At 40.4% G+C, this 27,084-nt stretch overlaps 1 protein-coding gene across 3 annotated transcripts in view; it reads right to left on the minus strand.

The window, feature by feature from the left end:
- The window catches only part of PARD3 (par-3 family cell polarity regulator), a 624,867-nt gene that overhangs the window by 386,858 nt on the left and 210,925 nt on the right, over window positions 1-27,084 (minus strand). For all 3 annotated transcript variants that reach the window (XM_033166263.1, XM_033166261.1, XM_033166262.1), the window contains exon 4: window positions 10,627-10,805. In XM_033166263.1, coding sequence (XP_033022154.1) covers window positions 10,627-10,805 — 179 coding nt within the window. The remainder of the gene's footprint in view (window positions 1-10,626; window positions 10,806-27,084) is intronic.

A 27,084-nucleotide genomic window follows, 5' to 3' on the forward strand; every position in this document is an offset into this window, starting at 1 on the left:
CAGGGAGAAGAGAGAAGGGTCCAGCCAATGGGGAAGGATAGCAATCCTGCTTGGGACAAAGACAATCCTAGTACAATCTCTTTTGTGTTACGCTACATATCTATGGGTGCAAACCTTAAAGCAATAAACAGAGCACTCTGCCTATTTATGTGTGCCCTCTCTGATACATATGGGGTTCTGGTCCCCAGACTGAAGCACAATAAATATAAAAAGGGGGTTACGGTCCTATTAAAATGCACAATGGGGAAACAAGAGGCAAAGTAGCAAGTCACGGAAAGGGCCCTCCATAGTGGAAAGGCAGCTGGCTGGAATTTAATAGTCATCCAAAGGCCTTGACAGAAAGCAGCAGGTCAGGTGTGTGGCAGAATATTGCTTCTCATTCCATTTCCTCTTTGTGTCAAAAACATATCTGCAACTGCTAAGAGCCAACAGCAACTACTTAAATCATCTGATGTGGTGCAAAGCCAAAGCAAAATCACAGTTGGGAAAAAGAAATATGACTTGACGTGAGGGGAAACCACTTTAAACCATAATTTATTGATGTGACCTTGTCATATGACAGATCCCCGGCTTCTCTGAATGAGCAAATGAGCATCCTTGCAAGGAAGACCGGGTGGATAATGAACTCCCACTACTATATTGATTGGCAATTACCATTTTCTATACATACTTCTAGAACAAGGCTACATAATCCTATTCTATGCAAAGAATAGACCTCCAGACAGCTACTTTTAAATTATCTCAGAACAATATTGGGAATTTCAAAGCATACATATGTACTTCAGCTCGACTTCTAACTATGGACTACAACTTATTTTTGCAGAAGGTTGGGCCTTTCTGTGTGAGAGCTAAGGTCTCATTCTCAGTGAGCTGTACCGCATAAAGATGTAGGAAGATTCCTAATGAGTCCCCTGCATATGAAACAGGAACATGTAGCCTAAAGTAGTACAGCCCTGGCACAAGTTGACCACCCAGTGAGAACTAGGTCTTACCAAATGATTTGTAATCTCAGTACAAGACCTTGTACAGCCTCTAACTTTTGAAATGGGGAAAAACAAATTATAGTTGACTTACCAGGAGCCAGGCCTGACAAAAAAACAAAAACAAATCTGGAACCTGGGGACCACCAATGAGCTTGCTCATGGGCTCTCATGCATGGACTTTTCCATCTCCAACAAGAACTTTTTGCAAGTGTTCTTCTTCTGTTTGTGTGATGAGACAGTGTGGACATGCTAGCTAGAACTTCTCTGTGTTCCAAATTATTTTTCCTACTGGCATATTATTCATATCCCACAGCGGGTAAGCAGGTGGGACTCTGTGTAGGGTTGAGATTATATATGGCAAAGCAAAAACAAGAATAGCTTAGTGCTTTGCCATACAGATTTCATTCTGACAATTATTTGATGTGTAGGTTATAAACAGCGTTGGTGTTTGAACACGTAAGTTTTTCATTTGTTATAAATGCTGTTTTCCTGGGCTATATGTTTGTCACAGGTCAAGTGGAGCAGGCAGGAGGAAGGGGTGTCCAGGCAGGATTTTTGGCTTCTGGATTTTCAAAGGGCATTAGGAACATTCTTCTACCAACTGTTTATCCAGAACCATATTATTTGCACTGCTGCATGGTTATTTCCACTAAAATTGTGAACAATGGCTTACCAGGATGGTGCAACTATGCAGGTTCCCAGAGAGAGCTTAACTACAAGCCCTGGCTCAGATGGCATGCTTAGTCAAAACTTGGCTTAGTTCAGTGTGACACAAGATTTCAAAAGCCCTGGGAAGGGCAAAGTGGCTGTGAGTAACTCTCTGGGAGTTTGAATGATCATGCAATCCTGGTTGTTGGAGAACGCCCTGGGGGTGCCCCTGCAGCCCTGAACTCCGAGCATCCTCCGGTTTGTGCAGCTCTGGAAAAGGCATTTCCCTTCTTCTCCAGTGCGCCTCAGCGACATATATCGAATGATATATGCACACTAATCTTCTAGCATAACACAGCAAGAAGCATGAGACATCGTAGAGCTAATCTACGTATTTATTTACACACTATGTGCAGACAAAGGAGTCAAGGTGTTTTCTCTCACACACTTCAAGAAGGAAACAGACAGAAGTAAAAGCAAAAGTACAGTACAATAGTACATACAGCGGAAGAGATAAGACAGGCATGTGATTTACACCAATCTCATCTGCAGCATCGGAGGCGTGAAATACTAACACTGGTAAGCCATGGTTTGGCTTACTGTGTCATGTGAACCAGGCCACTGTAAAATGCTTCAGGAAATAATATTGGCTATATTTATTTCACTACAATATCTGGATCACATCTTTTGTGCAGTGTGGACCTAGATGGTGCTATACCACCTAGCACATATCCTACCAAAACGCATGTCACTGTGCAAAGAGAGACAGACAGACAGACTCTTTTCATCATGCTTTCAGCAGGTTTCCCCTAACATACAGGTGGGAATAGTCGAAGGACCAATATGCAATTAAACAACAACTCCCACCCCAGCAATTTTCATCATGACCTTTGAGACAAAGGCCACTTTGGAGAAATTCTCTTTACTCAGCATGTCAGGCACATGTTTCAAGGCTTCCTCTATAATGGGGACATAGAGACTAATTGTGTCAGTCAGCGAGTAACTTGTTACAAGTGTTTGTATATATTAAATGAGACGGACACCATTGCTTGGCAGTCTCTATTCCCCTCTGGGTAGATTCAGTTTATTTTATCATTCTACAGTGCAATTTAACACTCTGCCTATTTCCAGACAATTTTAGAGCCATGACCTTGTAAACTAAAGCGGACAGGACAGGTGATGGCCCCACGACATACACAACAGAGGGGTCAGCTCCAATGGCACAATAGCAGGGATCTATTAGTCTTTTATGTATGCCACCAAAAGAATAATGGAGGAGAAAGAGAGCACATGCACACTGTAAAGATTACTCCAACACAAAATGATTAAGGGAAGATGAAACAGGAAGAGTTTTTTTAAAAAAATAATAATTTATTTCTAATTATTAGGGAGACAAGAGTGGGAGATTCTTTGATGAAAAGCAGGACCAGAAAATTTGCATTCTGAGAAAGACATTGGGGGGAAATGACCACTTGTTACCCATCCCGATTATCAAAACCCTTTCAAAACCGCCTGCCTCTGCAGCTCTATGAGTAAAACTAATCTCTTACGCATAAAGAGTAGAGGATTAGATAGCAATGCTGTGAGAAGATAGCAGACCCTTTCATAAGCCAGTGCTATATTTTAATTCCAATGCCCTTACACTCATAAAAAGCTCACCATCCCAGGTTAAATGTGTTTCCCTGGTACTTTTGAATGATAAACAAGGTCTGACTAAAGCCAAAAAGTCTCACAGAAAAGGCAATTATTAAGGTCAGTGGTGATAAATGGCTCTTCCACTAAGCAACCGATATTCTGTTTCGACAGTCGGCAGTGGAGAATCTGAACCTTACCTGGAGAATAAAGTCAAAGTCAAAATGCCACAGCCATTTTATCTTGTTTACAAAGGAACCATCACAAATGATATGCTGCTTGGCTTTGTATGTACACATGCAAAACCAAAAACTCTCAATTTAAGTACAGTTCACATTGTTATTTCTCAGGCCCCAAGAGCTCTGATGAATTCCATTCCACCCCCCAACTCACTCTCCACTCATTAATCTCACAGTAAAATCTCAATAAAGATAACGCAAAACAAACAAAACAGCATATGGTGATTGATGTAGTGTAATTACAATGCACGAGCTGGGCTTTAATCCTGCTGGTAGTTTAATAAGACCAAAAAAATGAAGAGACACAAAACTGTTTGTTTCCCCCAGGTGCATTTTAAAGAGGAAAAACTACAATATACCACAAGAAATACTGCCTACTTATGTAGACAATAATTCAAAATAATCCACCTGCATTATATCTGCTCTGCAAATCCTATGCAGTCAAAATGAAACTCACCTAAGAATCAATTCAAACTTCTTTCTCAGCATTCATTATGATCACATTATGCTTCTAAAAATCCTGTGGCAGCATTTACCCATTACATTTAAACCATGGCTTAGTAATACATGGCCAAGCCACCATAAGCCTGTGTGAAGTACTACACTTGGACACTTCCTGTCCCACCATTTTCTCCAAGGAGCTCACAGTTGCACACGTTTCCACCCCTCCTCATTTTAATCCTAACAACCCAGTGAGGTGGATTAGGCAGGTTAGGCTAAGAGGCAGTAGCCGGCCCAAGCTCACACAGTGACCTTCATGCCCAAGTGGAGTTTTGAACCCTGGTCTCCCAGGCCTTGGTCTGACACTAACCACTATACCACACTGACACTGTTCGATGAGCACTTCAGGAATTCTGCCCACTAGATCTTGCTTTAATTTTATGTATTTCTATGTAACTTTGGCAGCGCACCGAAATGGCGTTGACCTTCCCGCCAGAGTGGTACCTATTTAACTACTTGCACTTTTGACGTGCTTTCGAACTGCTAGGTGGGCAGGAGCTGGGACCGAGCAACGGGAGCTCACACCGTTGCGGGGATTCAAACCGCTGACCCTAAAGGCAACAAATAAATGCAACAACAACAGCCAAGTTCTAGTTCAGGGTTGGGAGCTTTTCGCTCTCCAGATGTTTCTGGTCTACACCTCCCATCAGACCTAGCAGGCATGGGCAGTGGGAATATGCAAGCTGTAATTCAGTGGTATGGGGAAAGCAAAAGGTTCCCCACCTCTGTTGTATTCCTTACTTTTAAGAATCCTATCATTTTAAGATCAGTGGGCAACTCCTTTTTCTGAAAGGGCCAAATAGAAATTTTAATCCTCTTCATCATCTGCCACTTGTATCGGCATAATAGTGGTAAGAGAGAAACAACAGCAGAAATTCATTCTGCCCCCAAAGGGGCATTCTGTGGCACAGGAATGTGTGTAAGTCGTGGTGTGTGTGTGTGTGTGTGTGTGTGTGTGTGTGTGTGTGTGTTCCTATCTATCTAGTTCTTGGTACATGAATGCCTAGCAGGCCAATTTACTTGGTGACAGGGACAGTGGTTATAAATCACACTAGCTCTCAAAAAACAGTTATCAATCATGGGGGAAATGCATAAGTCCTAATGGGAGAATCACTGGGAACAAAAAACTTATTTCCATTTTGAAAAACAACAATGTTGAAATTCATTCTTATACAGTAAATAGGATTTTAGTTTCATTCCACTACCATCCCATGCCTCCCAAAACATTAGCTGCTGCAACATAAAAGTAATGAATCCCTACACACCAAGTAATAAACTCTCTCTTTCGCACACATGCTCTTTTAATTTTATTTTTATGTCTGTTTTGGTACATTTGGCTTTGAGTATATTATCCCCATATGAAAAGCATACATTAGATTATCAAGTCCCATAGATAGATAGATAGATAGATAGATAGATGATAGAGATAGATAGATAAAATCTTCCCCACAGAAGTGTGTATATACCTACTTTATATATATTTCATTTCCCAACATTAGCTAGCTGTGTTAATTGCTTTAAAAATTAATTATGACACATTTTCTCACTCCTTGCAAAAGTACAGCTCCCCTTCTCATTTGACAAGGACTTAAAAACATTAAAGTCTGCCAACAGAGTAAATTAAAGTTTGGTTTGATTTACCCTTCATATTTTCAAACTTATTAAATTGCAGATTTAGAATTTAGTCTGAAAAGTTAATTTATGTGCAAACATCTTAATGTTTTGATTCCAGAAGTGTAGCCAAAACAGGCAGTTGCCACAAAGACGACAACAGTATCTGTATCACCTTAAAGGCTAACTAGTATACAGCATGAGGTCTCATAGGCAAGAGGCTATATATCCATTGGCATTTTAAAAGATTCAGCAGCTTTTCAGGATGGATTTGGGTTCTGGCTGGTTTAGAATTAAAAACAAGAGTCATTTCTCCTTTTGTCAGCTGCATAACTATGACAAACTGCTGCAAGGAGAAATCATATATTATCGCCTGGATCCAAAGATCTATGTGGCTATTTCTGCATTTTCATTGGAGTTTTGGATTTGAATTTCTTGATGGCCCCAGGACGGGACCCCTTGGAAATAAAGTTCTCTGGTAACTGTAGTTCTGTGGAAGAGGTGGACACACCCCCTGGTCTGTCCCACGTGCGTGCATGGACACCAGAATTTCCCCTGAACCCCAGTGAAAAACCTCTACTGCCTGACCATGGTGACTCACCCACAGACTCCTTGGGGGATCCTGAGAGCCCTGAGAAGGGAGCTGTATATCTGGAAACCCCATTACTCTGAAGGATCCCACAGTGGCAGAAGTTACCAACCCTTTAGGAAGAAGCACCCAGGGAGTGGGGCTACCAATCTGTGACCACGTAGTCCTGCTATAAACCAGAGTCACTTGGGTTTAGGACCTTGCAGACAAAACTTTGGCTTGCTTTGCAGAAGCACTATCCATGGTCCTGAATCTACACCTTGGTCTCCCTCCAAGATAACTGTGCCTCTGGAACTGGAACCGTCTGACCTCCACCCCTTCCTTTGGCCATCACCTCTCCCCAATGGTGTGCATCCTTGCAGATAGCAGCAGAAAACAACTCCTACTATAGACCTTTTTGAAACTGACAGGAATTTTAAAAGTGATTTGTTATATGGCATGGTCTGCCCCTTAGAGGTCAAAGTCCCACAAAGCACACCCATATGCCTTTGGATGTCTCGTTAAATGTCTGATCCAGTTTAACTATTATTTTTTTATAAAAAAAAATAGCCCATCAGGATCAGGACAAACATGCACAGAGAGAAGAGGTTAACCCTGCCTTCTCACACTGATGAAAAGCTCTCTCTCTATACACACACTTGCTGTCATCATTTCAATTCCTTAAGTCAGTCTATATTCCTAGATATAAAATAAGGCTACTCTCTGATCTAATCCAGCAGACCTATATCTAATATTCTGTTATGCGGTGTGTCAAAGCTCAGCTGGGATGGAAGAGAAGTAAGTACACACTCAACAGTTAAAGAAGCAAAAATATTGGAGTTTACTAACTGGAGTCTGTAAAATGTGACTGCTTCATGGAAGGTATGGATCCTAACAGTACTGTGTACTGTATCTAAGTAAATTTTAAGAGAGTGAAGCTCTATGTTACATAATTTAAAATGCATATATTCAAATATATACATTTAAGGTGAGAACTAATTGCCTCCACATTTGCATTCACAATCAAGAGAAAGTAAAATGCAGGTGGCAAGTAACTACTGTAGATAGTTTAGTATCAAGTGTTAGGCAGAAAGACGGCATATTTTCTACTTATGAAGCTCACCACATAAGATGCAAATCATGTGAAGGGCAAATAGTTTTTAAAGAACTGGCAAAAGAAGGGAGACACTGTTGGTCACACATAGCACAAAAAACCCAGCACTATTTTTCTAGAAAAAGAAGTGCCGGAACTCATTATAAACTCCTCCCTTGTGAACATACAGGGAACCATTTAACAGTATGTGTGCCACACAGTTGTTTCTTGGTAAAATAATAATGATGGGATGCTGGTACCCAATGCCAACTTCACACGCCCAAAGCCTACAGACAGCAGGATCAAATGTCCTGACCCTCACCTCATAGACAGGGATTTAATCCTTCTTAGTTTGGGTGCACAAAGGGGTTCCCTGCAGGGAATTCCATTGCTCCCCCAATGCAGAAAGCCTGTAGAAAGCAGCCTGATCCACCAGGTGATGCACAGGGAGTTCAATCCTGCTTGCTATCTCCCCAACCCCCATGTGTGACAGGTGAGCAAGACCACCCATCTGCCATTCACATGGCATCATTATGATATCAGATGATTGACAAGTGGGCTCATTCTGGCCACTCATCAAATGTTGGCTCATGTGGTCAAAGCAGATAATCATCTGTCCCACTAAAAAAGGTGCCAGCACTTCATACCAAAGTGTACCATCAGAAATGTATATCCAGCTCTGTGAACCAGATAAATCTCCTATCAACAAGCCCATCTGTTGTCATCCCCACCTGCTGCTATTTCAATAACTGGAACTAGGTCCCTTCAGCCCTTGTGGCAACTTTCTCAAATCAACTGCTCTGTAAAGAGGAGGTAGAAAGAAGCAAACGAAATATAAATTTATCTGACACTGATTCAACAAGTACAACTGTGTTCTTCCCTACTACAACAGGTTTAGAAGCAATGGGGGGTCAAAAATGAGTTCCAGAATGTTTGCCTTTTTGGCCTTTTGTTTATTGTCTGAGATTTGGGGAACTAGAAGATGAATGGAACTCCAACAAAGAGTACATTGCAGTATAAGAAAGTTGTAACTGGGGAGAAAAAGAACTAATGGGAAAGTTGGATTGGAGGAGAAAACAGAATAAGGATGAGACAATAGTAGAAAGTGGAACAATTTATTATTTTAATGTGCCCTCCTTTGTCTCCTAAAGTCATCCAAATGGTGAATCAAATTGTGAATAATTTATTTTTATTGAACAAAACTGTATATACTGCTTACTCAAACAAAGATCTGTACGCAGTTTATTGCTAGAAGGCAGGCTGAATGGAGATGGTAGGATACCTAAGTATTATAAAAATTAATCTCCGGGTTGATAAAAGAGCATTTTCAGAGTGTTTGTAAAGTTTCAGACATTACTCAAAAAGTAATGCATAATGTGTTTAGCCTGGAGAATTGATTTCTATAACCAAGCTTTGAAAATGAAACATATCAAACTATTTTTTAAAATAAAATAAAATAAAGTACTCTCACAGACAGAATTAGGTCAGAATAAGGAGAGCAGAGGAACTAAAAAAACAACCAAAGAAAGGCCTTTCAAGTCCTCTGTTTAAGAATAAAGGTATATAAGAAAACAAGCTTCCTGCTGCTTTCTTTAATTACCAGTATTATTGCTCATGTGGAGATACTGAATTCAGAGATTATGTGCAGGAGAGGAAAATATCACTTTCCCACTTTTGCTTGTGAAGCTCACAGATGTATAAGGAAATATGGGGAAATGTTTGGTGCTACAACAACATGGCAGAACAGCAAGGGCTACACTGGATGCATAACAGAACTGGGAGGAATCTAAATTTGTTGCAAAAGCAATCATTTTAGTTTCAAATAATATGCCATAACAGCACACAATCAAATCCTGCAACCCTAATAATCTGGCTGCTCACTGACTGAAAACAAAATCCTGGGCAAGATGGATTCACAGATTCTTAGAAGAAAAAACTGGATCAGTCCAGCATCATATTCTCACAGTGATCAACCAGATGATTGCAGGAGTTCTTACTGTGAGAAAGATATTCCTGATGTTTAGTTGGAATCTCCTTTCTTGCAACTTGAATACTTTGGTTTAGTTCCTAGCCTCCGGAACAGGAGACAGCCCTTTAGATATCTGAAGATGGCTATCGTATCTCCTCTCAGTCTCCTCTTTTCCAGCCTAAATATTCCCTCAACCGTTCCTCATAAGGTTTGGTTTCCAGACTCTTGACCATCTTGGGCACCCTTCTCTTCACACGTTCCAGTTTGTCACTATTGTTCTTAAATTGTACACAGAACTCCAGGTGTGCTCTGACCAAGGCAGAATAAAGTGGAACTTTTACTTCCCTTGATCAGGAAACTGCTTCTGTTGATGCAGCTTACAATAGCATTCACTTGTTTTGATGCTGCATCACACTTTTGACTTGTGGTCTACTAAGAACCCTAGATCCTTTTCACTAATGGCTAGCCAGGTGTCTGCCCTCCCCCCCGCCCACCATATCTTATATTTCTGCTGGTGGTTCTTCCTGCCTAAGTGTAGAACCTTACATTTGTCCCTACTAAAATTCATGTTGCTAGTTTGGGCCCAGTTCTCTAATTTGTTAAGGTCATATTGAATCCCAATTCTGTCTTCAGTGGAATTGGCTACCCCTCTCAATTTGGTATCACCTCCAAATTTCATGAACATCCTCTAAATACCTTCCTCAAAGTAGTTTATAAAGATGTTGAACAACAATGGGCCTAGGGCACCCCACTTGTCACCCCACCCCCCAGATGATGAGAAATAGCTAGTGAGCACTCTTTGGATTTGGTCTGTCAACCAGCTACAAATCCACCTAACAAATATTTCATCCAGTTCACATTTTACCAGCTTCATTCATTTTACCAGTCTCATTCAGTGTGAGAACTAAGGGAGAAGTGCTGTGGGGACTTTTAGCAGCGTACACCAAGCATATGGCTTGTTCACATTAAACCCACAGTTTTGTTTTAAACTATGGTTTAATGAGATGAGTAAACTGGGTTAGACTATTTTGTCATGTCCTTCTAATGGAAGGGAATGTGCATGTGCATAATTCAAGGATGTATGAAGTAAAAAATAAATAAATTATAATGTGCAAAAATGCCTGTTTGTAGTAATGTTATTTGTGCAACACCACAGTCAACTTGGTTGACAGAACATCATGAACAGCCAAGCCTGTGTGTATTTTATCTACAGTTCTTATATCCAATTTAAAATTTAAACTACTTTAAAATGAATTTTAAATTTGGCTTCCAAGTTTTAGTTTTTTTTTTTTTTTATGCTTCTTGAAGTTTGGGTTTCCAAATAAAGCAATAATGTAGTAGTGTCTTCTTCAAATGTCTGTGATGGGGGAAAAATATAGTACCTTTCCTTCCTGAGTCCTTGGGCCACCAGTTGTATTTTGCTTGAGGAATCCTGCTGTTGTGGACCATCTGGTGGGGTTTTTCCGTGAAGGCTCTTCTGCAGTAAAATTGTTCTCACTGACTGATGTTGAGAGTCCAGCTAACGCAGGATCACTACTGCGGCGTACATGAAGAGGCATGTCTGAAGAGATAAAAAGGACAGAAAATTCATATGTAGCTGACGTCCTTAATCTTTCTGCATTAAGTGTGTGAAAATTGCTGAGTATATCCAAAACCAGCAGGATGGCATGGAATCCAATGAAATCTGCCACAATCAACTGACATAACAGAAGGACAACTTGTATTAAGCATCCATGATGGATGCCTATCCAGCTTTCTTTGAAGCAGAAACATGAAATCCTGTTACTTTCCCATACCAATCATTATCAAGTCTCAACAACCCTTCTAAGTGAAGATACCACAAATATTTCCATTCCTTGTAAGTAATGATTAATAGCATAATTTATCTGGGATACTGTGAAGATTCTGAGTAATCCTTTCTCTCCCTTCAAAACAAAACAAACACCACACAACCCAAACTTCCATGCCATTTGGCTAGCACACAGAGGACCTGCTTCATACCAGAGGCTATCAGTATAGGAGAGGAGAAGGTATTGTGTCCCTTCTCCCCCATGAATTTATTGCAACACTGCCCAAACTGAACACAAGCCGTGGATGCTAGAAATGTTAAATTTCTTGTTTGTAGATGAAGGATATCATATGAACATTTGCATACTAACAGACAGTGGCCTCTTTCATATGATCACATAAGCTGCATTTAGGTGATTGAAAATTAATTGTAGCACAACTCATATGTTCTCACTCCTCTTTCAACAGGAAAGCATCTGTTTTCACTTCAGAGCAAATCACAGCTCCACACTGCATATGAGCTTGGTGAACTGTGGTTTGTTCTTACCCAGAGATGGGGAACCTGTGCCCCCCAGAGACATTTTTGGACTTCAACTCCCATCAGTCTTAGCCAGCTTACCCAGTTATGAAGGATAATAGAAGTCTAACAATATTGGGAGAACCACACATTCTCAATCCCCGTTTTAATAAAATTTAGTTTAAACTAACCCAGATTATACTCTGGTTTTATGTTCTGGCTTGTTAACTAGTTTTGAAACTGCACAGGTTGCTGACACATATATTTGATGGAGGAGGAGGTTTTTCCTATACAGGAGCAACAGTTAACCAGCCTATTGTTCAAGCTCCTTTTAGACATTGCTCCTTTTTGTGCATTTAGATATCTTGATCATGATTGAAAGACCTGTTGTGGTTGGCACAGAACCAAAAGAGCACCATGGTTCCAAACATAAAGGTTTATATAGTTTAAGGATATTGCTAAGTTGAATATTTGTTTAGCAGCATGATTTCCTGCCTTTAAACCTCTTTGGCATCAAGCAACACCCAAGAGAACCCCAAAGCAGCAAGTTCTCAAGCATGGTATTCGGGAAACAGGAAAAAACAAGTAAAAATGAAAAATGCATTTTATTTTCATTAGGCTATCTATTTTCCTGGCTTAAATACCACACATTTTTTATTACATTTCAATACGCTCAACAAAGAAAACACATTGGAAGAGATATGTTTGATACTAATGAGGCAAAATGTAATATAAAAACAAAGCAAAAATAATTAGAAACATTTATCAAGAAGAATCTATTATTTCTTACATAATAATAGTGAATAGTTTATGTGCTTCAGTGAGGCTTTCGAGCATATTAAGCAGTCTTACAAATTGCCAGGGCCAAATCCAGACCTTAAGTCTATGTTCTCAAACCCAGCTGATGGAATTGGGGGAATAGGCTTGAGGCTAGCATGTCAAAAGAAACAAAAAACAAAAAAAAACTAACCACCACAGCTTTTGGCAGCAAATATAGTAAGATAATTATCTGCAGCATGAAAAATGCCTGCTTTTGTCTGTGCTGAGATTACTGTCAATCAGTTTCACTGAGTGACTAGAATTTTCACCAATCTTATTTATATATATTTTTCTCTTATATATATATACTAGGAAGCCCCAAACACTAAGATGTATAGAAGGTGCTCCAACTTCCTGATAATTGTGGCTGATGTGTGGTTGACCACTCATTTTCTAGCTCTACCATCTTATTTCCAGAAGGGATGGCCAGAACTGAGCACAGTAACACAAGTTATACCATACAAGCCATTTTACTTCCAATATTTTCTCTAATAATCCCAGACACAGAACTGGCCCATTTCACTGCTGCTGCTCACTGAGTTGACATATCCTTTGAGCTATCCACCATCCCCAGATCTCTTTCCTGGATAGTCAAAAGTCTAAGACAGCATATATGCTTTAATTAGGAGTTTGTAGAGAGATCCACAGTTCAAAGCCAATCTAAGTTTGCATCCTCCAAGGTGTGTGTGTGTGTGTGTGTGTGTGGTTGTATGAAAAGGGATTCCCAAATTTTAATATGTATCAGAAGAAATCAAAAATAATGAAGCCAGTAATAATACATTCACTGATTAGCTTGCAATTTCCAAAATCTCATTTTAAATTCCTCAACCCAGAAGTCAGTATAATGAGATGCCTAAATACTACTTCTATGCTTCTTTTCATGTGCCCCTCCCCCCTCCCAAAAGATTTACATGCAGGGCTAATGAGAAGACATGACACGAAACTTCAGTCTACTGCCAGCATGAAGTCTTTCCACAGGATTAATCTATATTCAAATGTCAATGATTAGTGCTAATATCCATACTTTACCAACAAAAGTCAATCAGGATGCCTAATTGCTTAAACATATCCAAAATGCATTTCAGCATTAAAAAGGGGGGGGTATTAACATTAGCATTTGCTATCAGTGATAGAAGTACAAAACACACAAAATACTCCACCAAAACTGATCTGACATATTCATCTCATCCAGCCTCTAATTAATCACCAGTATTGTTTTGCTTTGTAATCATTAAGTTCCCCTCCCTCTCCCAACCACATACAAGTCCCCCTACCCACCTGGGACAACATACAAATAAGAATGGAACTGTGAACATCTTTTCCTAATATAAGTTTGTTAGGTATAATGTCCTAGTTTACTTAATTTAGAGATTTCAGAATTATTTCCCTGTTAGAAAAATCAAAGGGAAAAGAGCTTAAATAATTAAAACACCAGACGAAAGCATGTGTAGGCCCAGTGCGGTGTCACAAATTCCTGGATGATGGCAGATAGTGTTTGATGTCTAATGTTGCTTTGAAGAGTGGATAAATCAGCAATGAACTCTAATCACAAGGCTTCAAATTCTCTGTGGCACTAATGCACTGTAAATATTGATTTGCTTCTGGAGCTAAGGTGCATTTTAAATAAGTGCTAGAAATAGGAAATCTAACAACACACTGCACAATAATTTTTTACGAAGTCAAAGAAGCAGAGGAGAGAAATATCATAAAGATGTGCAGAAACTTAAGTAGCTTCGAAAACATATTCATTGCTATCAACTCAACAGTAGTTAGATAAATGAAATATGAGAAGGAAATTTTGTGTGCCTGAACAGAAGAGCAGGTTTCTGATTAAGTAAGCTATTACCTGTGGTTAAAACCTCAAAGGATAATAGGATTTGCAAGATAACAAAGTGGAGATAGTGACTAGAAATAATTTCCGTGTTCAGACCCAGAAACCTCCCCCTAAAGAATTCACCCATGGCTCAAATATTAGGTTTGGTTTTGGGCAGAATTTAGGCCACAACTTTACTGATTACAGCAAGTGAGTGGTTGCATAGGCTCTTGTTCGACTAGCTCCCTGCTCCGCAGGTAGCGCTGACCCAGGGTTCCAGCATAGGTCAGCCAAGGGTGAACACCTGGATAAGCGGAAAGTCGGAGACATGCTCTATCTGCCACCCAAATTTCCCCCTGGACTCAGTCACGGGCACAACCCCCTCTCACAGATTGACCAAACCATTGAGTCCCTGGATTCCTTTAACGGAATACCCTTCACATAGGGATGGTGAGAGCGTTCTCCCACTCCTATCACCTGAACCAGAGCCTATCTGCAACCTTACAAGTTGTGACGATTTGCTACGCAGCAGGCGAAACCCAAATAGCAACAGCCCATCAGCCAAGTGGGGAAAATTCCTGCCGTGCCCCTGTCCCAACAACAGACGACACACGACGGCATACCAAGGTCAAGTGCAACAGCCCTAAAAGTAGGGAGAGGTGGGTGAGTGTTCCAAATGCATGCGCCAAAAGAGGAAGCTCTGGGACACGACATGCATGGGCATATATAGGTCCCTCAATACACTTAGACTGCGTCCCATTGGCTAGATGGAACCCAGCATCAAGGGACCTTCCAATCGGGTGTTGTGGCTGACCAGTCAAACCCACCCACAACACAGGGTGTCAGTTTCCAGGTCTCACCGCAATACGTGCCCTCTTTGAGGGATTTCTCAGTAGCAAGTTGAATGGTAGTAATAATAAGTGTGTTTTTGCATTAACATGCACCTGCCTTTCAGTACTTGCGGTGGGTTGAACTGAATTCTATCTTGGAAAATAAATCCCATTTGACCTCAGCTGAACTACTACTAACACTTCCTTGTAATTATCTTATACTTCTTATATTCTGCCCATATATCTTGCCCTTCTCAGAGCCAGGGGAGATTAACAACTATGGTACAGCATTAAAACAAAGTAAAAGGACAACAAAGTACCATAGAAAGAAATCACATTTATATTATACAAATCTGAGTACAAATGATATATCATGGAGGGCCAAACACCTGTCAGGTCAAATAGGTCTCAAGTTGCTATCAGAATGGATATAACAGGTGGGACAGTATGATCTCAGTAGGGAGGAACCCAGAAAAACTCTGCCATATGGAATAGTGAGGATGCAATGGAGACAGCAAAGTGCATGAGATGTTTACCTAATTCTTAATCCTGTCAATTACCTATAGATACTACAGTTAGGTGCTAGGGAGATGTTCAGAGAAAAGTCTCCAAGATCTGTTTGTTTGTTTGAGTTGAAGCATGCGGAAGAATGCTTTACAAAAAGAAATAGATGGATGGGCAAACCCTTCCATAAGGATGCCACTTGATTTGGTAGACTCTCAATGAAAGAGCACTAACTTCACTGGGTGGTATTTATTTTTTAGTAGAAATGGAAGAAATGTTCTTAAGGTGAGCAACAGAATTTAATCCTAAATGTCCAAATTCAACAATATTTTTGGCTTGGCTAAGACACAACATATAGATCCCAACCACCTCTTTATAAGCCTTTCTTGCTTTGCCTCAGCTGCCAAATATTCAACAGCTGAATTTGCAGGCATTTAGCTGGTTTGTCTTCTCTGCCCACCACTCCCCATTTCAAATTTCAGCCATATAACTCTGACAACCAAGCAAATCAAATTCCACGCAACAGCAGTTTCCTAGGTAACCAAGCACAGACACCAACTGTGCAAAGGAAAAAAGCATGAAGAACCTGCAGCATCCGACCAGGGTGTTAAACAAAACAGGTATATATAAATCTATGAGAACACTGTTGATGTTGATGCTGGCCATTCTACATTGCATAACACTTGGGTTCTTATCCAATCATGCTTCTCAATATAGTCCTAACCATCCACAAATGCTTGGTTTGGTTTGATGTCAGAACACATAAGCTATAGAGACAAATTTTGGCACCCTCTATGCAGGATTGGGAAACCTGTGGCACTCCGGTTGTTGCTGGACTGCAACTCTCATAATCCCTCAGTCACTGGCCATGCTGGTTGGGGCTGATGGGAGCTGGAGTATGACAAATTCTGGTGGTCCAGAACCTCCTCATCCCTACAACACCCATGAATCCATCTGAAGTATGCAGGATCCTTCCTCCCAACACTCCAGCTTGGTTTGGCAACTAGGTTCTCTCACATTTAAATCATTGGAAGTTAGGGTTTCAATGGAACAATATTACTACAGCAGACATTTTTGGTTTCCAGTATTTGCCTTTTGATAGATTGCTGTACACATGTCTATGCGTGAGAGCAGGAGGGAGAAAGAGACATTTACCAGGACTCAACTACTTAAAAGAATTTAATGCCGTTCTTAACTTTGTCAAAGAATTACCCAGTTGTTTTAGTTTGCTGGTCTCCATAACATGAATAAGCCTATTTACCAGATGCAGATGAAAATACATATACTTTGCAAACGACACACATTTTAATTTTAGGAGACCACAAAAAAGAGATGATATTTTTACCTTTTTGAAATATATACCTGTGCAGCATTTCGTCTACAAACCTTCTTTCAAATCTTTAAACAAGGAAAAGTATCTACATAGCAGATCAAACAAGAGAGCTGCATATGAGAGAAATACAGACATGTCTTAGCCTAGTGAAGTAGTTACTGTAACTCACCTGGGAAAGCAATAGATTTAACAGTGCAAGTCTGAAACCCAATAGTTAACATTACAGTTTATAAAGCTTCCTGATGCTACCAGATACCCCTGTCCAGCCTATTGATTTTTCAATTTGTGTATTCAAATGAAGCTGACATTAGGGGACAGGATTGCACAAATGCAGGGGAATATTCTACTACAGGAAATTTAAAATCAGAGAATGCCTATATTTCTAAACTGAAAAGAGTGTGAGTGTGGGTGTGTTTAAGAAGCTAGATTAAGAAACACTTTGGAAAAACATTGCTAATCAGAATAGGCAATGCAGGAATAAATGGAACAATTCTGACTCAGTATAAGACAACTTTATACATTTACGGTTCCTTTGTATTCATTGGTAAAACACTGGGAATGACATCTCCTCTTGGAAAGTTTAACATCTACCACCACCTCATCGTCCTGCAAAGAAGGGCAAGAAGTCTCACCTCACCCACACTCAATTACCTGTAAGTCCAGCTAAGCAACAACCAGGCCACAATTTTAAGAACAGCAGAAGCAGCTAAGAAATGAGAAGGGAGAAGAGGAGTTCAGGGATTTAAAAAGAATAATAATGTAAGTTGTGTGCCTTTGTTTCTCAATCTGATCCTTTTACATGGTTTTGTATGTACTGTGGTATTTTACGCATTGTGACTTGCTGTTGTTTTTACTGATTATTGTTTAGTAATTATTTACTGTAATTGCTAAGAGTGAATTTATAATTATTATTTCATGGTATTTTGAGAGTTAATTTTATTGTCTACTATTATATTCAAATGAATTATTGAATATTACTTTGATATTTTATTTATTTTAAAGCTTGCAAGCCATCTTGTGTATCGTAATATAGAAAGACAGCATACAAATCAAAAGTGAAATGAAATGAACGTAGACTTCTATGAGGCAGGCAGCCCTGTTTAGGGAAGTTTTTAATGACTGATGTTTTAACGTATTTTTAATCTTTTGTTGGAAGCCGCCCAGAGTGGCTGGGGAAACCCAGCAAGATGGGCGGGGTATAAATAATTTATTGGTATTGTTATTGTTATTATTAAACAAGGTATAAACTGTATCCCTCAATATATTCCTCAGAGCCGTTGTGAAGCCAAGTAGCTGAAAACTTCCCACCCCCACATTTTTGACTCCCTAGAAATATGCAAAAGTGACTGCAAAACAATTAACCCCAAAGGCAAATGTACATAGCAAAAAATGGTGTTTTGAAGAATTTTAAGGATATGATTAATGTGTACTCCCCCCCCTTTCCCAACTCTTTTCTTTTTTAAAAAATCAGAGTGAGGGGAGGAGAACATTCATTATCTACTAGTCACACTCAACACAGTTTCTGATCAGAAGCCAAACATTGGGTATCATCTGACAGTTTTAAGCCTGTATGGTAGAGATGGGGAAAACTTTCTTTCTACAATTGATTTTGTTTTCATAGAAACCTATGGAAAGGAAATGCCTTAGAAGCCTTAGAAGCCTCACATTTCAGACACCAAATAGCGTTCAGACCCATGCCTAGGGATGTGGGTAGAATGTTAATTTGGTAAGCTAAATTTCACAAAATGTGGGGAGAGTGGCGCCTTACAAATGTGAAAGCTGACTATCTGGAAGACGGGGTGAGTCAAATCCTCCCTGTAAACTTTTATCCCAGGATGAATTTTCCCAAACCAGTGTGGTGGGTAAGTGGATTAAAAGATTGAATTTATGTTTGTTATGACCTTAAACAGAAGAATTGCCTCCCTGACTCAAACATTTCATTTTGTTTCCAGCAGTGGCTATGCTGGAAGCTCAGACATGAGGCACGAAGTGGAAGATATGAAAATACCTACTGAGCCACACAATCAATGCAGCTCAGTGATATATACATGAGCATTCTACATCCTGGTGCTCCCAGATGCTGTTGGGCTACAACATTCATCAGCCCTTGCAAGCATGGACAATGGACAAGGTTGATGGGTCCTAGTGCCCAAAACATCTGGAAAGCATCAGGTTGGAGAAAGTTGATTTACACTGGCTAGCAGCAGCTCACTCGGCTTGCAGTGCAGACAGGTGGCATGAATTAAATAGAGGATCTCTTGCATGCAACTGAGCTACAGCCTTTCCCTTAGGCCATGAGACAAGTGGAGAAGCCATAAACCAGCCTCCTCCAAGCTGGCACCCTCCAAATGTTGTGGACTACAACTCCCACATGCCCCAGCCTCCATGCCCAATGGTCATGTATTATGTGAGGTGTAGTCCACAAGATCTGGAGGGTACCATATTGGCTATACATGCCTTGTACCTTCCTCTGGCCTTTATAGTCAGCATCTGGTGCAAAAGATGTGTATATATTCGGAACATGGATGCTTCATTTCTCTTCCTTCACCTGCTCAGGCCCCTCCTCATCCTCCAACTATGGCTCCTGCCTTGCAAAAAGGCACAAAACCCCATAAATCGCTACCCCCTTCCTCTGGATCAGCCTCTGGGTCTGCTACCTCTTCCATTCACTCCTCAGAACCCTGCTAGTTCCTGACACATTTGTACACTAACTGGTTTACCATTAGCTCCCAATCAAATCAACTTTGGTAAGTTTGCACTATGGTTTTACAAGAAGCAAAGATCAGAAAATGTAGTTTGAGCTTTACTTGTTTCGATGAACCATGGTTTTTAGCTTAACCACAGTCTGCTGTTATATATAGATAAACTGTGGTTAGCTTAAAGCAGGTAGTGGATGCTTCTGATCTTCTCAGGAGCACACCAGAGGAAAAGATAGCTATGAAACTAAGGCTCAAGCAAGCTCATTCACGTAACATTAACATATGGTTTTGCATTATGTTTAGAACAGACCAATGAATGAAGTACCTCTCTAAGATTTTTTTTAAAAGCTCACTATCGTACAATAGAAGGGAAACAAAATTCTAGTATTATGCTTATCCACACATCTCACCGCTATACAGCATTCATGAATAAGAAATGAATGCACGCAGGTTTATAAGTGTTTCACAATTCTTATTCCAAAGAGTTCACTAGAAACTTTTAAGAGGAGAATCTCTAATTCCCTTAAATTACTGATAATGGCCCAAGCAAATGGAGAACAATTATGATGAAAATTGAATGCTACCCAAATGCCAATTTGTTGTGCATCCTGAATTAATACTTTGTGCATATTCCTAGTCTCCTGCAGTATAAACTAAATGCTGCCCCAAGCCATTTCTTTATTTATGCAGCTTCCAAATAATGCTTATTATCACTATAATAATCATATCCCCTTGTATCAAGTCTGTATGCACCACTTTGCATTTAATAAACAAACTAAAAATTATTAGTTGCATTTACTATTCAAAACAGTCTTGGTATGGAAATTAGGTAACAAAGTTAATGCCCAGCCCACTAGTACGATCTGCAAATTGTACAGAAATGGCAAGAAAATCTGAGTGTGTTGGTGGATAGGGAAATCAGATTGTCTGCCGTGACAGTCTATCAAGAGTTCTTCTCACTTCAGGGAAAACATGAGATTCTGGTGGTTTTTTGTTTTTGTTTTAAAGGTAGACCATGCAACCATGCAGGTGTGGTGTAAATCCCCTGTTCTAAAAGTTTATGTTTACATGCCTTACTCTTTATTAAAAAAATCTGCCCATTCCTTCAAAAGGGGAACAAGGCAGCCTAACAATATGAAAGCCAGCCCATGTTCCTCCAACCCATAACTACAAGCTGGAGTCAAGGAAATTTTAGAGAGGAGCAAGGTGGTACCAAGAATGGTGGAAGTACCATTTTGTAAGATAAAATAAAATAAAATCTGGAGACTGTGGACATATGAATAGTCCTATTTTATCAGGCCAATGGGCCATCTAGTCCAGCAGCCTCTTCTCACAGTGGACAACCAGATGTCAACCAGAAGCCCACAAATAAATACATGAGTGCAACAGAACTCTCCTCACTTGTGATCCCCAGCAATTGGTATGCAGGGATATTGACTCTTAACAGTGGAGGCAGAAAATTGTAATTCTGGCTATTAGGCATTGCTAACCTTATCCTCCATGAGTTTGCCTAGTCCACTTTTAAAGTCATTCAAGTTAGTGGCTATCACTACATCTTGAGGGAGTGAACTCCAGTTTAATAATGGGCCGTGTGAAGAACTTTCTTTTGTATGTCCTGAACAGGGAATGAAATGGATGGATAGAAGACTGAATAAAGGAGAGACTAGACACAATGCTGGGACAGTGAAATGATCCACTGCAACCAAGGGTGTATGGGGTGTTAAGGGAGGGGTATTATCTCTGGTGGAGGATTTGCCATGCTCCTTCTGGGGTAGTGTGCCTACTTTTGATCACCACCCTGTTCTCAGCTCTCACCTGTGGCTCCTACAAGCTGTCGGCATGTGATGGTGACCATACCCCAAGAACAGCTTCAACTGGCCAGCAAAACCAGGTGAGGGTAGCCAATGGGTATCAACCCCTCATTGAGTTAGAGACTTCCTCTGCATGTAAAGACAGGCTCTGGCCGATTGAGTTACTGACAGGTGGCACTTTTCAGTGCTTTAGTCTCCCACTAAGTTGTCTCTAAACCATTATTATTTGCAGCAGACATACAAATAATCAGTCTTAAATGTGCATTAAGCTTAGAAAACCCCAATTTTCTCACAGACAACTGGCAAATACCATGAAAGGCAAAACTTGTCACATTTATTTTTCTGTGAAATATTCACTTGCACTCTAATTGGGAGTGCCCATGTAAATGACATGAAAAATTGTTTGTAGTCAGCCGTCAACAATAAAAAAAGGAGGATGCCTGGCAGAGGGCAAGGGAAATGCATAGTTGTTTATGAGTGCATGTCATCGCCTAATAAATACTAATGCTCTGCAGTTGGCCCCCTTGTGTAGAAAAATAATGTTGATGTTGGGGTCTAGAATTGCAGCTTTCAACATGCCCACATAGGAAGCTGCCTTGTAACTGGAGAGGATTATTTATCCGTATAATTCACTCTTGCCTTTTTTGTATAGAAGTAGCTCTTTTGGGTCTTTGGCCCCTGTCTTTCCTATCACTTGCCACCTGAGCCTTTTAACAGGGAATGCCAGGGATTGAATCTAGGGCAAAGCATGTACTCTGCCACAAAGCTATGGTCTGCCCTGCTGATGTTATGATGCTTATTGACTGCACATTTTCCTTCATCAGAAATAGATCACAGTTCTATTAAAAAGCGGTCGTCGTCCCCAGCAGCTTAGACTGAAGGTTAGCTGCTCTGCTTTTGGGACCTAGCTTATAATAATAAGCTATCGGATGCCTTCATCTGACCCACCTGCAACAAAACATGTCTCTCCTGTATCGCTCTTTATAGCCACTACAGGCATTGTAACTTTCCAATAGTTTGACTTCACCCCACAGGCACATTCTTCCATTGTCTCCCAAGAAAGATGGATGCCAGCAAAGTACAATAAGAACATTAGAAGTGCTAACGGCCTGTCTAGTCCAGCATCTACTATGGGCATTGATTATTTATTACTTATGCATCCTTGACCCTAAAGTTCCAGGGCAGGTGTAGTGGCGGAGCTTCATTCTCCAGCACCAGGGGCAGGGAGCAGGCAGGGGCGGGGCACTCTGCCCAAAGGGGCGGGACACGCATACTGGGCGCAGGGCATGCCACCCGCAGGGGCAAGGCGCACGTTCTGGGGGCGGGGTGCGCAGCCTGCAGGGGCGTGGCACGCATTCTGGGGTGGGGGGCAGTGGCGATGTAAACCCACCAGGATCACGCCAATGGGGGCGGTGCGCTCCCATCGCCCCCCTTCCTCCGCCCCTGGACAGGTGACAGCAATTTAAAATACAGTTTAAAATTAATTACATTCACAAGAATAGGGCAGCCAGAGTAAGGATGTGGTCAAAGGCCAGGGTAAAGAGGTGGGACTTTAGTATACAGTGGTAACTATACAGTGAAGATGCCAGACTCAGCTCTGTGAGAAGAGAGTTCCAGAACTTAGGGGCTGCCGCAGAGAATGCCCTCTGTATATTGTGTTTGAGACCAAAACATTTACCGGTAACTATATGTGAGGATATTTTACAAATTTATATCCCACCTACTTTCTAAGGAATTATATTAAATACCATAATAATACCAGCAGGGTAAAGTTGTCAGCTCTTGTTTGCTCTTCATGTGCATTCTTTCCTTAGCTGGAAATTAAAACAAGCAGCTTACTGCTTCTTTGATGCAGACTGAAGTTTCAAGGATTGTTTATTAAAAATGGCAGCCAGTATTTATCTAGTCCATTCACCTTTATTCTGACTACAGTCTGGAGTGTTTTACAGCAAAATTGCTATGAATGTTATTATAGTTTAGAAACATGGCTTACTGAGAGTCCCAAACTGTTGTTGTTGTTGTTGTTGTTGTTATTTATACCCCGCCCATCTGGCTGGGTTTCCCCAGCCACTCTGGTCGGCTTCCAACAGAATGTTAAATTCTGCCATGTTTACTGTGAGAAGAATAAATTAAGCAAGTAAGGTAAATATTGCATTATTATCCATCTAATAAACGTCAGGTTTACTTTATCAAATACACACTCCTGTCAGCAGAAGTCGGAACAGTTTTTATTTTTGGCTGCTTGCAACAATGTTTCCTACTTTGCTTTAGATCCTCTCTGGCATAGATTTTGACACCCAGACCCACCCATGCACAGTTATTGAGGACTGATACTTACAGCTGCTGCCATTACTATTTTATTTCTTTTTTAAGTAAAATGTTTGTTGGATTTTAAAGACAAACAAGTAGCTGACAATTGACAAAATAATAACGATCCATATTTTTTTATTTCTAATAAATGCATGCATTTATACATTTTGGGATCAGGGGAGATCTCAAATCCTCACAACAACCCTTTGATGTGGGCTAGGCTGATAGAAAGTGACTGCCCCAGGGTTATGTACTGAGCTTCATAGCAAAGAAAGATTTTGTGCATGGGTCTCATTGGTCCAATACTAACACTCTAATAAATATATCACACTGATTATAACCATGTCTTCATTGCTAGTTGGCCTCCATCTGTCTCAAGAGACAATGGAGTGTGCCTCCAGGTGAAAGCCTGGACAGTGTATCTGGAGGTTGTGGGCTTCACAGATGACAAGATCCCCCTCTTGGCCTCACTAATGTGGTCCAAAGGAAAGCAGAGCAATATGTTTGTTATAAAATATTACAACAACAACAATATTTTTTAATTTATTTAATAAAATTTTGCACCACTTAGAATCATAGAATTGTAGAGTTGGAAGGGACCATGAGGGCCATCTAGTCCAATCCCCAACAATGCAGGAATCTTTTTGCCCAACGTGGGGCTAAAACCCACAACCCTGGGTCTCATGCTCTACCGACTAAACTATCCTGCAGGCTCACTTGATTGTTGTTTTTGTTTAAAAAAAACCCTTAAAGCAGTTTAGAAATTGAATATGAATACCAAACTGCTGTGGAACAAAATGGGGAAAGACTACTGCCTTTGTGTCTTGCTTTGGGGCTTCCCAGAGGCACTGTGATTGGTCACTGGAAAATGGAATGCTGGGTTACATGGGTGCTTGGTCTGAACCAGTAGGACTGTGATGTAGAGGATGCCCACTAAAGCTTAGACCTTCTGCTGCAGCACAATGAAAGGAGCCATCCCTGAAGTATGATAGCAATGCATCTAAAAGAACATGTCATACCTATGTAATAAGAGATAGTAAGCAATAACTTGGACCAACAGGTAATTTCAGTTCCAAATAACTACTGCTTTTGGAATTAATGCATGGATAAAATGTATGCTAGAGTACACCTTAGCGAAAATTAAGTTTAGTGCAGAATTCAATTTTCTTTTTGGAAACCAAAATCTAGGCCAATCACAGCATAAATATAAGAACTGCATGAAATTAGCCCAATTTAAATGCATGTATGCAGATGCTAGCATTGTCCAACTAATTAAGGCAGTCCAGTTGCACTTTTTAAAAAGAGGGATTGAAATTATTTTATTTGAGAGCATGAGTTTCTGTAGACAATTACCAACTTCATGAGATACTAGAATGAAACTCATTTATTGCCTAATTATCTAAACCCTTCTAACTAAATTTCATGAACTAGTGTAAAGCATATGATGAAATATTTCCCATTTGTTTAAACTACAGTTTATTAAACTGAAAGAGAACGCCAGTGAAATGGATGCTGTCTAGGGTTGCCACCTTTGGTCAGGCAAAAGAAAGGACAGGCTGGGGAAAATATGTGGCTGCCCATGCAAAACCCAAGACTCAACTGAAGCTATAAATTTTGATGTATGCTACTTTTGCTTTTATGCTGCTCCACTAGTTTTTTAACTATTAAACGTGTCTAATAGGTCTGTGGCTATAATGCTTGGATTGTTAATGTCAGAGGTCAGCAACCTTCTTCAGCCGTGGGCTGGTCCACCGTCCATCAGACCATGTGGTGGGGCAGACTATATTTTTTTTTGGGGGGGGGGAAATGAACGAATTCCTATGCCCCACAAATGCATTTTAAATTCCTATGCCCCAGAGGTGCATTTTAAATAAAAGGGCACATTCTACTCATGTAAAAACACGCTGATTCCTGGACCATATGCGGGCTGGAGTGAGAAGGCGATTAGGCCGCATCCGGCCCACAGGCCTTAGGTTGCCTACCCCTGGTTAATGTTGTATTTTGATTTTGTTTCATCATACGCCAACTTGAAAGGATTTTGATACTAAAAAGCAGCATAAGAATCACTGTAGTAATTAATGAAAAAAATAAAATGGACCCAACTGTCTGACCTGGTAAGGAAACCTACTAGGTTAAAGCTTGAGCTTGAGCTCACTGAATACTACTGGGTTGGTGTTGAGGCAAATTCCCAAAATCTTAATTTGCCATACTTCATGGGCCTGTCTCTCTAAACCCCATAACAGCTTCAAATCTGAATGGATAGAATAAAAAGTGGGGTGGTGGGTAATCCTGCCAAAGGAAATCAAAAAGCTAATTCTCAGCTAGAGGACACGAAACCCAGCATATAGAACATTGCAGTACTGTACAAGACAGTAAATCATACATTTTCGCATCTAGAAAGCTAAATCATGGAAGCTGACAGTTAAAGCTGTTTAATGCATTACATATATCAAAGCTCAACAGCAAAGAGTTTAATAGTAAACCTGACCCACATAAAGAAATGCAAGTTCTGCCTGCAATCATCAAAATGAGAGATAAGTGAGCTCCCCCAGGCTCAATTTGGATTGGGATTGGCAACTGTAGAGTATGCTGGGGGGGGGGAGGTTATTTTTCCTGAGAATTTAAAATTTGCTGGGCTGATGTGAGTCCCAAACCTCCTCTCCCTTGAGCTTCCTTCGACTTCTCATTAATGGCAGTGATAGTTGCCATGGCCATGGCAGTGGGAACGGACACCACTCTCCCTGGCGAGTTTCAAAATTTTCTTAAACTTTACATCTCTTGAGTCAATTTGAGGAGAAGCAAGCATGTGCCCATCCCTAGTGAACTCAATGTACAAAAAGGGTTAAATCTGTATCTTTTCTCTCTTTACATAACTAAGGCTTTTCCTGCTTCTTACAGAAAGAGATACCTCAAAACAGCTTACAAACCAAACACTGATACATTAAAGTATGTGTGCATCCCACAACAAATCCCTAGAAAATAAAACATCCAATAACTATATAAAAACATGCCTAAAATGAATTTGTGCAAGAAGATTAAACACTGGGGACCTTTCAAGGAGGCCTTGCAAAGCTGAAATTCAGCCAGCAAGAAATCTAGCTGTATCAAGACATCAGTGGCTTTTTACCTCGCAGCCTGAAGACACAATGGGTAGGACTTATCTTAATGTGTGTGCTCATGACAAACTGTTGTTATAAAATTATTAACAGTAATATCATTTATGTGTTGCTTTCCCCAAATAAGGTATCAAAGGACCCTTCATATCCAATATATAATCATGATCATCATCATTATAGATTAATACCCTTTCTTCCAAGTGGAACAAAAGTACCTAGGGTCCCTAGGTGGTCTTCCAGTACTGACCCGGTCTGCTTAGCTTCAAAGTTGCTGTGCAATGTGCTTTTAGATCACAACCC

The sequence above is a fragment of the Lacerta agilis genome, chromosome 12 (assembly GCF_009819535.1).
Source record: "Lacerta agilis isolate rLacAgi1 chromosome 12, rLacAgi1.pri, whole genome shotgun sequence".
Taxonomy (NCBI): Eukaryota; Metazoa; Chordata; class Lepidosauria; order Squamata; family Lacertidae; genus Lacerta; species Lacerta agilis.